The following is a 16,940-nucleotide window of genomic DNA, read 5'->3' as shown; positions in this document are numbered from 1 at the left end:
TAAATTAACTCAAAATGGATTGAAGACTTAAATGTAAAGCCTGAAATCATAAAAGCTCTAGTAGGAAAGGGGGTAAGCTCCTTGACATAGGTATTGGGAATAATTAATTAGATTTGACACCAAAGAAAAAAATTAAGTGCCACTTTAATGAACTGACATCTTCTGTATAGCAGAAGAAACCATCAGTAAAATGAAAATACAATGTATAGAATGAAAGAGAAAATATTTGCAAATCATATCTGATAAGTGGTTAATACCCATAACATAAAGAACTCATGCAATTCAATAGTGAAAAAAAAACAATCAATTTAAAAATGGGTAGAGGATCTGTATAATATATTGTTTTTCAAGTAACACATAAAAATGGCCAATAAGTACATGAAAATGTACTCAACACCAGTAATCATCAAGGAAATGCACATCAAAACCACAATGAGATATCATCTCATACTTATTAGAATGGCTATTTTCAAAAAGACAAGAAATAAGTGTTGTGGTAAGGATATGGAAAAAAGGGAACCCTTGTGCACCATTGGTGGGAATGTAAATTGGTGAAGACTTTATGCAAAATGTTATGGACATTACTCAAAAAATAGAACTACCATATGATCTACCAATTTCAGTTCTGGATATTTATCCAAAGGAACAAAATCATTGTCTTGAAAATGTATTTGCACTCCCATGTTTACTGCAGCATTATTCACAATAGTCAATACAACCTAAGTATGCAAGGAAGATAAACGAATAAGGAAATGTTCCATATACATATAATGGAATATTATTCAACCATAAAAAAGAAGGCAATTCTACCATTTGCAACATCATGGATGAAGTTCGAGGGCATTACACTAAGTAAAATGAGACAGACAGTAAAAGATAAATACTGTATGATCACACTTAAATGTGGAATCTAAACAAAAACTGAATTCATCAATATAGAAAACAGATTGGTGATTGCTAGAGGTTGTGGTTGGGAAAACAAATGGGTAAAGGTGGAGAGAAGATATAAAGTTCAATTTATAAGATAAATAAGTCCTGGGGATGTATGTACGGCATCGTGAGTATCGTTAACAATATTGTATCATGTATGTGAAAGTTCCTAGAGAGTAGATCTGAAAAATTCTCATCACAAGGAAAAAAAATTGTAATTATATATGGTGATGGATGTTGACTAAATTATTGTGTAATCTTTTTTGCAATATGTACATATATCAAATCATTTCATTGTACACTTGAAGCTAATACAATATTATTTATCAATTATCTCTCAATAAAACTTGGAAAACATTACTTCACCATGTGCTATCCTAAAAGCATGTTGAGATTCCTGTGATGCTGTATCATATTGCATCCTATCATTTGGTACTAGTTGCACTTTGTCTTATTACTAATGATGATCACTTTGATCACTTGATTAGGGTGGGGGCTGCTAGGCTCTGCTGTAAGTTACCTTTTCCCCTTTTTAAATAAAATTTCTGGGAAAGTAAATTGAGACTGTATGTATCGTTGTCCTCACCAAACTTTTAACATTTTCACATTTATATCTGTAGAAATTTGTGGTGTCCTATTTTATTCAATAGGTAATGATATCTTCCTATCAATATTTTGCTCTTCAAATTTCCTTAATTTTGCTGGTGGAAGCCTTTTCAGTTTGGTTCTTTCATCCTTTGACATACCACAATCCTTCCTTGAGCAATTCCTTGGCTTCTCTGCAAGTCATTTGAGGCTCATCTTGTACTTGTCCATGGCTCAATTCTGGGTATAACCATCTCTCGAAGAGCCCAGTTTGAGTGGAGAATGGTATTTACAACCCAGGATCTAGGACTTGATGGGCAGAATGATGACCAGGGATGTGATGCTTTTCGTTTGTTCTCCTTAGAGTAAGAAAAGAAGGGCAAAGAAAGCCCCTGTTCTGAATGAGTCCATGACACCAAATCTCTATATGTCACATCATCCTGAGGGAAAGAATCTCAGAAGTGGTAAGGTCTCTATTATTGAAAGGCAGGCATAGGAAAATGGAGGCAAGGCATCAAGTACCTTTATTGAATTATCTTTTTGTTCCACATCCTTTGGTCCTTTTAAACACCTGTAATTAGAGTACTGAATTGATCAATCTCTATTGGTGAGGTAAGAAAAATGAACTAGACTGTGGAATATCATGGAAGTTAGGCCACAGAAACCATTCTACTATGGCCTAACAATGTTTACCATAGTGCAGGAATGTAGTAATTGTTTTGTAAATAATAATTATAAATAGGTATTTTAATTATTTTTCTGATATATGGTAAATTAGGACAGAGTCCTGATTGCAAATAAGTTTTCTTATTTTTTTAATTATTCTCTTTGCTCCATTGATTTCTGCTTGTGAAATTTCTGTTATATATAAATTGAAGTTGATGTATCCATTTTCAAGAATCAATTTTTCCCTCTATACTTTGGGTTTATTTGACTTTTGGAAGAATTTCTAAAATCTTTTATCTTATTGTGCTCTTTGCGCTTTCTGCAATCTACTGGTCCAGTATTTCTATTATACTTTAAAATGTGGTTATCATATTTTTCCACTTTATTAAAATGTTGCCACATCAGTGTTTTTTTCTCTTCTGCCTGTTCCAGAAACAAATAGGCAACATTTCCTCAGATCTCACTGAGATAACTAATTAAGACATTTGTGTCAATTCATGATATTTTCCTGTTTAAATTCTAATATTTCATGTTTGATGATTTTTCTCTTTTTAAATATTTAACGAGAAGGTATTTGTCTTATATTTGAACTTAAATGGTTTTTGCAGGCAATCGCTAAATCTTCCCTACACAGTTAAAGAAGAAGGGACCTATTCATATTAGTTGCAGTTTTACTCTGCTTAACCAGAGACCATGAATCCAAAGCAAAGAAAGGGGAGGAACAGGAAGAGGAGCAGAAGTGGGAAAATAAAAGCAAGGTGTAGCTGTCACAGTGATAATCTTAATACTTCTAGCTTCATTTTGAGTAGTTTGTGGTACCTAATAGCTAGCCCGGAAAGCCCTTCCCTTCTCTAACCTGCATAAGTAATGCCACTAGAATCCAGCTATGCAAGTACTTACTTCACTTTACCTGGAATGCTGTCTGCACAAACTATAAACTGAACATGAGGGCCATGATTACTTCTCATCATTGGAATCTGACATCTAATGAATTATTTAGGCTAATGAATGGTGATCTAGACATTACTTTTCCTGTAGCTCCCCTGCCATCTCAATGTTCTCAACACTAGGAGCTAGTGGTTTGATTGGATTTTGTTGTCACCAAACATTTACCATTAACAATAGTGGGCTATTTGTGGAGTTTTGCTGAAGATGAAAGGGGATCTCTCCCCCTAGCTCTTATTTCGTAAGCACAATTTTCCTTTGCATGAGGTAAATTGTGGGTTGGTTTCCCCTCTCTCAATCCAATCTTCCCCACAAAATAGATTACAAAAATTCCTTTAACTTTCTGACAGGTAGAAACTGTAGTTTCTAGTATCATCTGTTTTACTAAATAGTGTCATATGTTTTCCTCTTTTTGAAGAATATTTGAAAAGGAATAGGAGGTAAATGTGCAGAGTTCTGAACACCACCTGAATCAATTGTTCATTGTTCCTTTTAAAAAAATCAAATATACAAAGAAATATAGCAACAATTTTTATTTCAGTTATTTGATTATTAGTATAAATAACATAGACTATTATAGAAGTTTTTACTCTGTGAAGGAATATGTATGTCTATTAACATCTAAAGTGATCTCATAAATACCATGTTCAATGAATGATAGAATATAGGAAATAATCGTTCCATATTAAAACTTACCTCAAAAATTATAACAATACTTTAGTTTTAGAGTGAGTCTTTAAAAATGTGTCCTTCTTTGGAACAGAATCATGTCTTTCTTTGTTCATTGAAAACAACAAAAATTGGTAATTTATTGTCTCGTCAATATGAAAATCTTATTTACAGTAACAAATTAGATTATAGGAGATTGGGATTCCTAAATATACAAATTTTACTTTTCCCAGATAATATGTATATTAAGTATATTTGAACACAATTATAAAGAAAACTGAAATTATGTTAATATTTAACATTTTTGAATATACAGTATTTGCAAAATAATTTTAGTTGATATAAAAGTAAATTGTAACTAGATTTAATAAAGTATATTATTTTAATAGTCTATTTTTTTATAAAAATGGAAAATAAATCAAGCTGTAATTCAAAGTAGTTTTGCATAAGAAGTTTATTTCTAAAGGTAAAACGACCTATGTCGTTTCTCTGAAATATACAATGAACATTAAAGAAAATATATAAAAACATTTATAAACAATTATACAGAAAATAAACTATATAATTTGAAAGTGAAATCACATACCTGGACTACAGGCATCCCAGAGTAATTCACTCATGGTATAATTATTTTCAAGGAAAAAAACACTGAATTTTCCTTTTAGATAGTCCCAGTCAGTATAGAAACTTCATATTTTGAGACTTTCATTAATGCATTACCACAATTTTGCTTTCAGGAATGAATGTATTATTTGAGTACATGAATTGTTTTCAAAAAACATGAAATCCTAGATTAAAAACAAAAGTATAGAATGAGTTTTCAGTAGCAAAACAGAGATAATTCTCTGATGAAGAAATGCTAAGTGTTCTGATGAAAACAGTAATATATTCGTTAAACAAGAAAATTTAACTAATCAGTAAATCTAGGAAAAATTTATAGCTATATAGGCTCTACCTTTAGCTTTCCATTTTATTAGCAATTAAATCTTATAATTCTATTCATTTGTTGATATCTGCATGGATTTAATTAATCTTCTGGTAATTTCTCTATATTTCGCTTTTTCTAGTCTCCTAGGACTTTTTGTCTTTCAATATTTCTTACCCAACATTTTAAATCCTTCTGTAGTAAAATAACTTTTCCTATGACTACAGTTTGATGTAAAATTAATTTTTTTCATAAGAATAGCAGCCATTTTAAGAGGTAGAATGACCTTAAAATTTTTTTGTGTTAGTTTCATTTGTGTTCCAAATTTGTCTACTACGTTTTCCAGCTTGTTTCATTTCATCAGTATCTATACAGACTCCCACTCCTATGACTTCAGACAAATTCTATGGAATTTATATCTCTCACATCTATCATTTTCATTTATCCCCTCAACAGAAATAATTTTATCCTTATTGCAAATCACTAGCAATTGCAATTTTACCTCTCAAATTCATTTCTCACATAGATGCCAGGATTTATCATTCTAAAATTTTGATTTGTAACTATTTTATTTATACCGAGTTTAAAATCAACATTTAACAAAACAATTTTCAATAAATTACAATTCTCTAAAAAAGGTGCCTTATCTTTAAAGGTCCTTTAAAGGAAGCTCTCAGTCATTTCCTAATAAGTCCACCACCAATCCCAGTCCCATTTTCCAACTATCTAATTACCCCAGACTATTTTCCCTTTCCTGAATACACCATATCTTTCACATAACTCTACCTTTAGTTGAACCGTTCCCACAAGATTAAGGTTAAATTTTACTTTTTATGTGAAATTAACACTTATTGAAAACAATTTTTACAAAGAACTTTGTTATATTATAAACTTATTACAGAAAATAGTAAGCATATTTCAAATTAGATAGAATAGCATAAGGTCCAAACAACCCACCCCTTAATCAGATTCAATAATTATTAACATTACTAATCTTATTTTAACAAATACTCTAGTCCCTCCTACCCCCTGCAATCACTCCCATTATTTAAAGCAAAACCCTGATATCACTCCATTTGGTACTGAAATACTACAGTGAGTGACCCTAAAAGATATGGAAAGTGTTTTGCTTTTACATAACCATGATATCATCATAACAGCTTAAAACCACCTTAATTTTTTAGTGGGGGTTAGGTAGTGATAAAAGTGAAAAGGATTAAGTAGTACAAATTGTTAATTATAAAAATAATCATGGGAATGTAAAGTACAGCATAGACAATATAGTCAATAATATTATAATAACTATGTATAGTATCAGATGGACACTGGTATTTATTGTAGCGAACACTTCAAAAAGTTTATGTAAATGTCTAATCAGTATGTTGTACACTTGAAACCAATATAAAATTATATGTCAAATGTAATTGAAATATAAAATTTTAAAAGATGTGAAAGATAAATCAATTTAATAAAAGTTAAAAATCAAAAACAAAAAAATCCCACCATTATAAATCATTAATATCATCAAATGGCCAATGTTCAAATTTCCCTGAATGCCTTATAAAAATGTTTTAAATTAATCATTCAAACCAATATTTAAACATGGTCAACAAACTGTATTAGGTTCATGTCTCTCCCTTTTTCATTTTATTTTTATTTTTTTATTTTTCTGACACTTTTTTGTTGAAGTAACTAGATATTTTTTCTGTACATTCTGTCACTTTTTAATTTTTTCTATTTTCAACTCCAAATCTATGTTTAAGATAGTCATGTTAATGATTCAAAACCTTACTTGCACATTGGAATCACCTGGGAAAGATCTAAACTGCTTGAAAGCTTGGTCCCATTTCCAGGGGTTTTAATGTCTGTGTACTCTTGACACAGGGAATTTGAAAAACTACGCAAGTGTTTCTATAGTACATCAAAGCTAAGAAACACTGCTCTATCCAGGGTGTCTTAGATTTTGACTACATGCTGAGTCACCTGGGGAGTCATACAACTTTTACTCTTAGCTTATTATTTAGTTGAACTGGGGTATGATTTGGTACTTGGGGTTTCTGAAAGCTCCCTAACTGATTTAATGGAAGATAAGTTCAGAATCACTGCTCTATCCAGTGTGTTTCCTCTCAAGTGGCTGTTCCATTCGAAGGCTTATTTGGATGTGTACACTTATTGCAGTTTACATTCCTGTATCAGAGGATATAATTTATAATGAATCAGGAGGAAATCTGTGTTTCACTGAGCCTTATTCCATGTAAGGCCATATTTGAAGTCTTCTAAGTACCTATTTCAATTTTTAAATAAAATCCTCAAAGACCAGGCCCTCTATTTGACACACAAAGTCCTTCTATTGCCATGTGAAAATGAGCAGAAGTTCCAGAGAAAATAGTCACTTGTGAATCAGGAGTATCAGAAGAAAATAGAATTTCAGAACTAAGATTAAATGGGACCCCTTTAAATAAAAGCTATACACTTAAAAAGGTCATTTAAAAATGTACAATTTACAAGTCATTTCAGAATGATACTAAAGAAACCATCTATACCCAAGATGAACAAGAATTGACTTACGATGAGGAAACACGCGGCAAGCATCACAGCTTTCATTTTCACATCAAGGTCTAAGGGAAACTGTATCCCAAAGTTATCGGCATCTGTAAATGCCTCTCTTGCAAAACCAGCCCACTGTTTGGAAATCTTACCAACCACATTTTCTTCATCAATAGATTTAATCTAAATTGGAAAAAAAAATGACAGTCATAAAGAATTCTAGAAAACTAATAAGAAAACTATTTCCACAGTTGGAATAAAATGAAACAAATACACTATTAAAATGATAAGTAGCACATAACTATGAACATTATATCACTCATTACATTTGTATAAATTACTGTATCTATTTATAGATATATGCCAAAAAATTGTTTCTTTGTTATGGAGACCTTATATGAAAGTAGTTTTACTGAAATAGTTAACGTTTCTATTTTACATTAAGATAGACAATAAGAAATGAATTCAATTGTTTTAAAACAAAATTTTGGTATGAAAAGATACAAATATGAAATATTTCTTTGATGAAGTTTCTAGAAACCATCAGGAGAGTAGTAAACTAAACCCCCAAGTGACATCTCTTTAAGAGAAGCACAAAGAATTTACATAGGCTGAGTGTTTAAATGCAATGGGAGGGCCATCACCACCCAGTGTCAGTAGGAAAACATGAAGTATTAAGAGCCTGGGAAAGAAGACTGGCAGTTTTGAGTGAAGGAAAGTATCTAGTGAGTATCTTGATGAGATGCCACAGGTCAAAGTTTGGGCTAAGACTGGACAACAGGAGGGTGGGGGAACAACAAAAGAGGAAGAGAGGTGTTTGAAAAAAAGAGCTCCAAACTAAAATTTTCCTGATTTTAGAATTCTGCATAAGAAAAGTCATAAAAATTGAACAGATCATAATAGGACAAATGTGCCTCACCAGGTGGGTATGTGGGCGTGAATGTAGCCACATCCCCATGGTGTGTGCATGTACAGCTGCATCAGCCCAGGAAGAGATGTGTCCTTTTCAAATGTACACGAGGTAGCACATGTGCTAGCAATACTCTTTAAAGCCCTAGCTCAGGTTGGAAGCAGCTAAATAAATGTGGGGAAACTAAAATCAGTTTACTCATTTTATTTGGGTGTGCGTGGTTCTTAAATTCAAAATAAACTCTTTAGATGCAAACTGTGATAGTATGGATGACTGTTCATCAATATTCATTTACTGACTCTCCCTGCTGTGGGCCCAGTATATGTCCCTGAGTATAGATAATTAGTCTTGGCCATATGACTTGTTTGACCAATGGAATGTTGATGTGAGGTGAACACAGATCTAAAATATGGCTGATTGTTTGACATGCTCTTGGTGTCCAGCAATCAGCTACGAGAATAGTATGATCCAGTTAGTTGCTCTTGCTATAGCTCCAAAATGAGCATACCGAGAGCAGGCCTGTGGCCAACTTATAGCCTAAATCAGAGCCATCTAGCTGAGCCTAGGTATACCCACCGAGACAGAGTTGACCAATGGACCTATAGCATGAGAATAAATACCTGTTTTGTAACCTACTGAGCTATAGGGATATATATATATGTTATATAACATTATTGTGGGAAACTGGAAGAATACAAATTCTCTCTTCTGATACTTTAATGTTTTATCTGCTAATAGCTGTCATCTAAGCATTTGTAGCTAGTAATAAAACCTTACATTTTATTTTTTAATTTAGTTATTTTTAATTTTTTTTGAAATATACAAAATTTACAAAAGTTACAAAAGTTAACTTATCAGCTCCCATAATCCTATCACTAGACTTAAAAGATAATTGCATTTCCCTTTTTTGATTCTTACAGCAAGAAATCTAAACATTCAACAAAATTAATGTGAGAAATAGAATATATAACTTTTTATAGGAAAGTTCAGAAATGTGAACATAACCTTCAGCTGAAAAGTCAACAGGACTAGATAATTTTTATCTATTGTCTAGATAATATTTTAAAAAATAGAAAATTTATGCAATGAAATGATTTCGACTTTTGGAAGAAATAAACTGTTATATTACTAATAAATTTAAATTTTACTTATTTCTAAAAATGATAAAGGTATTCAAATGGATCTATAGACTCATCTCATTACAAATATGTGCAAAAAAATCCAAATAGAAGATTAGCACACAGAAATTAAATAAGTATCAAAAGAATATACTATAAGAAATTGTAAAATGCTAGAGAATTACATAATTAAAAACATAGGAGTGTATCCATAGATATTAAAAAGGTATTGTATTTATTTGCTATTCAGCATTTATATAACATCTAATATATGCATGCATGGAATATAAATTCTTTTCAAGTATTAGATATTTTTTTCCTCATATCTTTATAAGATACATACTACAATTACACAGAGTTTTCACAAGAAAAAACTGAAGCAAAGAGAGGTTAAGTAATCAGTCTCATATCGCACAGATAAGAAGTTGTTGGGATGGATTTCAAATCCACGTTCTGTGTTCCAGAGTCTGTACTCGTGACCATTATTATACTCAGACTTAGAAAGTTAGGGATCAATTCTTAATAAAAATCTAGGCTAGGGTTCAGCAAACAATGGCTAATGGGCTACATTTAGTCTGTTTTTATAAACAGTTTTATTAGGACACAGCTACACCCAGTATTTATGTATTGTTTTGACTTCTTTATCTACAATGGCTGAGTTGAGTAGTTGCAACATAAGTCTAAAATGTTTTCTGTCTTGTCTTTCACACACACAAATAAAGTTAATTTTGCTAATACCAGCTCTAGGAAAAATAGGAATAGAAAATACTATGAAAAATAGCAGGAGAGGAAACATAAGAACAATAAAAATTCTCAAAGGGGAGGAAAAGGAGCAGGGATTAGAAAACATTTTCAGACAAATAGTTGACGAGAATTTCCCAAATCTAAGGAATAAGCTGGAGCTTGGAATTCAAGAAGTCAACAGAACACACAATTATCTCAACCCAAAAAGGCCTTCACCAAAATACATTGGATGAAAATTATCAAAAATCAATGACAAAAACAGAATTGTCAGGGCAGCCAGGGAGAAGAAAAAGGTAACTTATAAAAGAAGACCCATTAGATTATTGTTGGACTTTTCAGCAGAAACCTTATAAGCCAGAAAGGAGTGGAATCAAATATTCAATTTATTAAGTGAAAGAAACTACCAGCCTAGAATAATGTATCCAGCTAAGCTGTCCTTCAGATATGAAGGAGAAATAAAGAACTTTCCAGACATAAAAATTAAAGGAATTCTCTACTATGAGGCCGGCACTAGAGGAAATACTGAAAGGGGTCAGCTCACCTAAAACCAAATGGCAAAAACGATACATAATTACGGCGACTAACAGGTGGATAGAAGCAGAGGAGTGCAACCCTTACTAAGAATGGGGCGTTATAAGCTTAAAAATAAGAAGAGATTTGCAATAGCAAGATAGCAATGAAGGTTCAGCACACTTAGGGATAAATTGAGACAGCAATGACTGAAAAGGGGAGGATTCAAAGATCCAGATTTGCAAAGGGGAATGGAAATAAGGCACACGAAGAAGGAAATGGGTGACTGCAGATACATAAATATCCTTTATATATTCGTAATGTTAATCACACACCAAAAATTCAAAACTGAAATATATAACATAAAACTAGAAGGACCAGAGGGAAAGTACACAAAACCCAACCAAAATAAATAAATAACAGAGAGACAAGATAAGGAAGCAATGGAAACACTGAATACCAGAAAGAGAAAGATAAAATAATTTTAAGAAGACTTCATATTTCAATAATCACCCTAAATGGAAATGGACTGAACTTAGCAATAAAAAGGTACAGAATGCAGACTGGATCAAAGAACACAACCCAACCATATGCTAGCTCCAAGAGACACATCTCAATTTCAAAAACAAATATAGACTCAAAGGGAAAGGGTAGAAAATGATACTCCAAGCAAATGACATTCAGAGCAAAGTAGGAGTAGAGGTACTAATATTGATGAAATGGACTTCAAAATAAAAAAAGTAAATAAAGATACTGAGGGACACTTCATAATGATAAAGGGATCATACACAAAGAAGATATAACACTTATTAATATCTGTGCTTCCAATTAGGAAGCCTCAAAATATAGAAAGCAATTAATTACTAACAGAAATAAAGGGAGAAACAGACCAAAACACTATCTTAGTAGTGGACTTAAATACCCCACTGTTGGGTATGGACAGATCATCCAAACAGAAAATCAATAAGGAAATAAAATCCTTAAATGACACATTAAACCAACTGGACGTAATTGTCATGTACAGAGCCTTCCATCCCAAAAGGGCTGCTTATACATTCTTCTCTAGTGCACATGGAACATTCTCAAGGATTGATCAAATACTGAGACACAGAGATAGCTTCAACAAATATAAGAGGGTTGAAATCACATCAACCATATTTTGATCATAATACTTTGAAACTAGAGATCAACTGTAAAAAAAGGTGGGAAGAATCACAAATACATAGAGATTAAGCAATATACTACTGAAGAATAACTGGATCAGAGAAGAAATAAAAGAGATCAAGATATATATTGAAACAAATGATAATGATAGTACAACATATCAAACTTTTGGGACACGGCAAAAGTGGTCATAAGAGGAAAGTTCATATAATTACAGGACTATCTTTAAAGCAAGAATGAGCCCAAATAAACAATCTAATGCTTCATCTTAAAAAACTAGAAATGGAAGAACAAATGAAGCCTAAAGTCAGCAGCAGGAAAGAAATAATCAAAATTAGAGCAGAAATAAACGAAATTGAAAAGAAAAAGCAATAGAAAAAATAAACGCAACAAAGACCTAGTTCTTTGAGAAGGTTAATAAAATTGACAAACCTGTGGCTAGACTCACGAAAGAAAAAAGAGAAACGACACAAATAAGCAAAACCAGGGATGAAAGAGGGGAAATTATGACAGACACTGCAGAAATACAAAGGATCATACAAGAAGACTGAAAAAATATGTAACACCAAATTTAATAACCTAGAAGAAATGGACAAGTACTTACAAAAATGCAACCTTTCTAGACAGCATCAAGAAGAACAGGAAAATCTAAATAGACCGATCAGCAGTATGGAAATTAAAACAAGCATCAAAAATCTACCAAAAAGTAAAAAGTCCAGGGTCAGATGGCTTCACCAGTTAATTTTACCAAACATTCAATTAGATCTAAAACTTATTCTCCTCAAACTCTTCCAAAAAAATCAAAGAGAAGGTAATACTTCCCAACTCATTTTATAAAGCTAATATTACCCTGATAATATCACCCTAATACTTCTCAACTCATTTTATAGGCTAATATTACCCTGATACCAAAATCTTGTAAAGATAACATGAAAAAAGAAAACTACAGACCAATATCTCTCATGAACACAGATGCAAAAATCCTAAATAAGATACTAGTGAATCGAATACAGCAACATATTAAAAAGATTATACACAACGATCAAGTGGGCTTATCCCAAATGCACAGGAATGGTTCAATATATGCAAATTGATTAATGTGATACACCACATAAACAAATTAAAAAATAAGAATCACATGATTCTATCAATAGATGCAGAAAAAGCCTTCAACAAGATACAGACAGCATGTATTTATGATCAAAACACTTAACAAAATTGGTATAGAAAGAAAGTACCTGAACATAAGGCCATAGATGACAAATCCTTAGCCAACATTATACTTAAAGGTGAAGAACTAGAAACCTGCACTCTAAGATCAGGAACAAGGCAAGACTGTCCACTATCGCCACTGTTATTCAATATAACATTGGAGGTCCTAGCGAGTGCAATCAAGGAAGAGAAAGATATAACAGGCATCCAAATAGGAAATGAAGTCAAACTGTCACTATTTGTGGATGACATAATTCTCTATGTGGAAAACCTTAAAGATTCCACAAGAACACTACTAGAATAAATAAGCAAATACAGTAAAGTTTATTGATATAAAATCAATGTTAAAAAATCCATAGCGTTCCTATACTCTAATAACGAAGTGTCAGAAAAAGAAGTGAAAAAAGTAATTCCTTTTGCAATTGAAACAAAAAGAATAAAATACCTAGGAATACATTTAACGAAACAAGTAAAGGACCTATATAACAAAAACTACAAGACCCTATTAAAAGAAATCGAAGAAGATACAAAGAAATGGAAAGATAGTCTGTGTTCTTGGATTGGAAGAATCAATATAGTTAAAATGACCTTATTATCTAATGCAATCCCCATCAAAATCCCATTGGCAGTTTTTAAAGAAATAGAACAAAACATCATCAGATTTGTATAGAAGCACAAAAGACACCCAATTGTCAAAGCTATCCTGAGAAAAAAGAACAAGGCTGGAGGCATCACACTGCTGACTTCAAATTATACTACAAAGTGACAATAATCAAAACAACATGGTATTGGCAGAAAAATAGGCACACAGACCAGCGGAACAGAATCGAGAGCCCAGAGGTAAACCCATATTTATATGGGCAAATAATTTTTGATAAAAAAGCTAAAAACATACAGAGGAGAAAGAAATTCTCTTCAATAAATGGTTCTGAGAAAACTGGAAAGCCAGCTGATAAAGAATGAAACTAGACTGCTCTGTATCACCACACACCAAAATGAACTCAAAATGGATTAAGGACCTCAATATAAGACCTGAAACAGTAAAATGCATAGAAGAAATCATAGAAATTAATCTCAAGGATCTTGGACTTAAAGAGGATTTTATGAATTTGGCCTCAAAGGCAGGGAACTTAAAGCGAAAATAAATGAATGGGACTACATCAAACTAAAAAGCTTCTGCTCAGCAAAAGAAATCGTCACCAAGGTAAAGAGACAACCTTCTGAATGGGAAAATATATTTGCGAGCAATACCTTTGATAAGGGCCTAATATCCAAAATATAGAAAGAACTCATACAAGTCGATAACAACAACAATGCAAATGATCCAATCATAAAATGGGCAGAGGACCTGAACTGACGCTTCTCCCAAAAAGACATATAAATGGCCAACAGTTATATGAAAAGATGCTCAATACTGCTAGTTACCAGAAAAATGCAAATCAAAACTGCAATGAGATATCATCTCAAACCTGTTAGTATAGCTATAATCAACAGGACAAGTAATAACAAATGCTGGAGAGGATGCGGAGAAAAAGGAACCTTCATACACTGCTGGTGGGACTGCAAATTGGTACAGCCACTATGGAAAACAGTATGGAGGTTCCTCAGAAATCTAAGAATAGATCTACCATATGATCCAGCAATCCCTCTACTGGGTATTTACCTCAAAGACTTGAAAACCCATATCCGATAAGATATTTGCACACCAATGTTCTTAGCAGCATTATTCATAATGGCCAGGACATGGAAGCAACCAAAGTGTCCCACGATAGATTATTGGCTAAAGAAGCTGTGGTACATATATACAATGGAATATTACTTAGCCATAAGAAGAGATGAAATACTGCCATTTGCAACACCATGGATGGACCTCAAGATAATCATGCTAAGTAAAATAAGCCAGACAGAAAAAGCTGAAAATCACATGATGTCACTTATATGTGGGATATAAACCTAAAAGCAACAAATGAACAGAACAAACAAACAGAGACTCATGGACATGGACTATAGACTAATGGTTACCAGACGGTAAGGGGTGGGGGAGAGGTAGATGAGTTAAAGGGGGTCAAATATGTGGTAACAGAAAGAAATATACCTATGAGAGGTGAACACACAGTGTAAATATATATATATATATTCCTTATTTTAAAAAATGTATAGCTAAAACTTATCAGATTTCGTCAACCAATATCACCATAAAAAATAAAGAAATTAAAAAAAATTAGAAACAGATGTAATATCACTCGAATTGGATTCTAACTTCAGAAACATTGAATGAAATAAAATTAATGTTCACAGGAAAAGAAACATCTGATAATAGCAAGAAAATACAATGAAGAAGATTAAGTGACTACTTGGCTATGATTGGATATAGGGCATATCATTAAATCATCATAGTTAAATTATAAGGTAATGCTGTAGGAATGGATAGCTAGATCAATGCACTAGAGGAGAGAATCTAAAAAATAGATCCCATTTCTTATGGGAATTTAATGTATGGTATTTTATTTTAGCAAGGAATTAATAGTGTACTTAAAAACTGTGATGACACATTTACACAGATATCTGAAAGAAAAAAAAAGTGTGGTTCAATTTGTACAAATAGAATTCCAAGTAAGTTAGAAATTAAAATGTAACAGGAGAAAAAAAGTAGATAAAATGTAAGATTGGTGAGAGCTTCATTATTAAGGCAGGAGAACTTAAAGCTATTAATATAGGTACATTTGACTACACGAGATTTAAATTTTCTATGTGATATTTCTATTTCTCACAAAGTCCAGAAAAAAATAGCTGTGGAAAATATTTTCAAATCAAAAGACAGATGCAGAGTTGACATCTTCAACCACAAATTACATAAAATGACAAGGAAAGATTAAACCACCTAATAGAAAAAACAGGCAATGTACATGGATAGATAATGCAAAGAGAACAAATACAAGTAGCCAGTAAACCTAAAATGATGCTCAAAATCCTTAATGGTAAAGGAATTACATATTAGAGGTAACCTTCTCTCTTCACATTGCTGCTTTTAAATTTCCTTTTTAGTTTGATGTTTGTAATTTATCTGAGCTGTATCTAGATGTCGTTTCTCTTTCTTACCCAGAACTGTCTGCACTTTCTGAATCTGAGGATACATAGCATCAAGTTGGCAAGATTCTTAGTCATTTTTCTACTTGAATATTATCTCAATACATCCTCTGTATTGTCCTTTTCTGTAGCTCCTTTTAGGCATATGCAAGAGTAGTTTACTCTAGCTTCCTGTCCCTTCAATTATTTTGTCCCTTCCAATTTGTATCTCCCCTGTATATTTTCCTCATATAAATCATCCAGTTAAGCATTTTCTCCTCATCTGTATCTAATTTGCAGCTCATCTTTTCCAATGAGGTTTTCTCAATGACTTTTCTTCATTTCTGGAGGTTCTATTTGGTTTGTTTTCAAATCCTCCTGTTCTTTAGTCTCATTCTTTCTGTTATGTTTCTTGTTTTGTCTCTTTAATGTTTACTTAGGTATTTCCTATAGGATCGATTGCAGATTGTAGTATTACATGCAGCTTGTTCCGGGTGGAGTAGTTCTTTGAGCCGTTGGTAATTTTTGAATCTGCTCACGTGAAGATAGGGCTTGTTCTATAGGAATAGAGGTGCCTTTGGTGATCGATGTCCTAGTGGGCTTTTGCATTTGACTCTGCCATCTGTATCACCACTCAGGATAAATTTCTATGATTTTAGATTGCTAAACCATGGTATGAAACAGTGGTATGAATTCAGACACTAAACTCATCTAGCAGGGTGAACTGGAGTATCAGTTTCATGTGGGCATATTGATTTGTCTGTTTTACCAAGAGTCCTGGAAGGAGACAGATTCCCTTATCGTCTCCATGGGATAGAGATTCTACCTGTCTTCCTTCTATTCTCTTTTGGAATAATCTTATCATGGCTTTAACTACCATCGGCATGCTACAAACCCCTCAACATACTTGAAATCCAATACAATTCAACTACACACTATTAGCTTTCCA

At 32.6% G+C, this 16,940-nt stretch overlaps 1 protein-coding gene across 1 annotated transcript in view; it reads right to left on the bottom strand.

Moving 5' to 3' along the window:
- Positions 1–4,511: 4,511 nt before the first annotated feature.
- The window catches only part of LOC105294992 (phospholipid scramblase 2-like), a 37,307-nt gene continuing 24,878 nt past the window's right edge, over positions 4,512–16,940 (bottom strand). Inside the window, exons 7-8 of the mRNA XM_011364482.2 lie at positions 7,289–7,450; positions 4,512–4,583 (exon numbers count right to left, since the gene is read on the bottom strand). Of these exons, the coding sequence (XP_011362784.2) occupies positions 4,512–4,583; positions 7,289–7,450 (234 nt within the window). The remainder of the gene's footprint in view (positions 4,584–7,288; positions 7,451–16,940) is intronic.

Source organism: Pteropus vampyrus, unplaced genomic scaffold, assembly GCF_000151845.1.
Source record: "Pteropus vampyrus isolate Shadow unplaced genomic scaffold, Pvam_2.0 Scaffold97, whole genome shotgun sequence".
NCBI classification, from domain to species: domain Eukaryota; kingdom Metazoa; phylum Chordata; class Mammalia; order Chiroptera; family Pteropodidae; genus Pteropus; species Pteropus vampyrus.
This window is presented reverse-complemented; position numbering and strand designations above follow the sequence as displayed.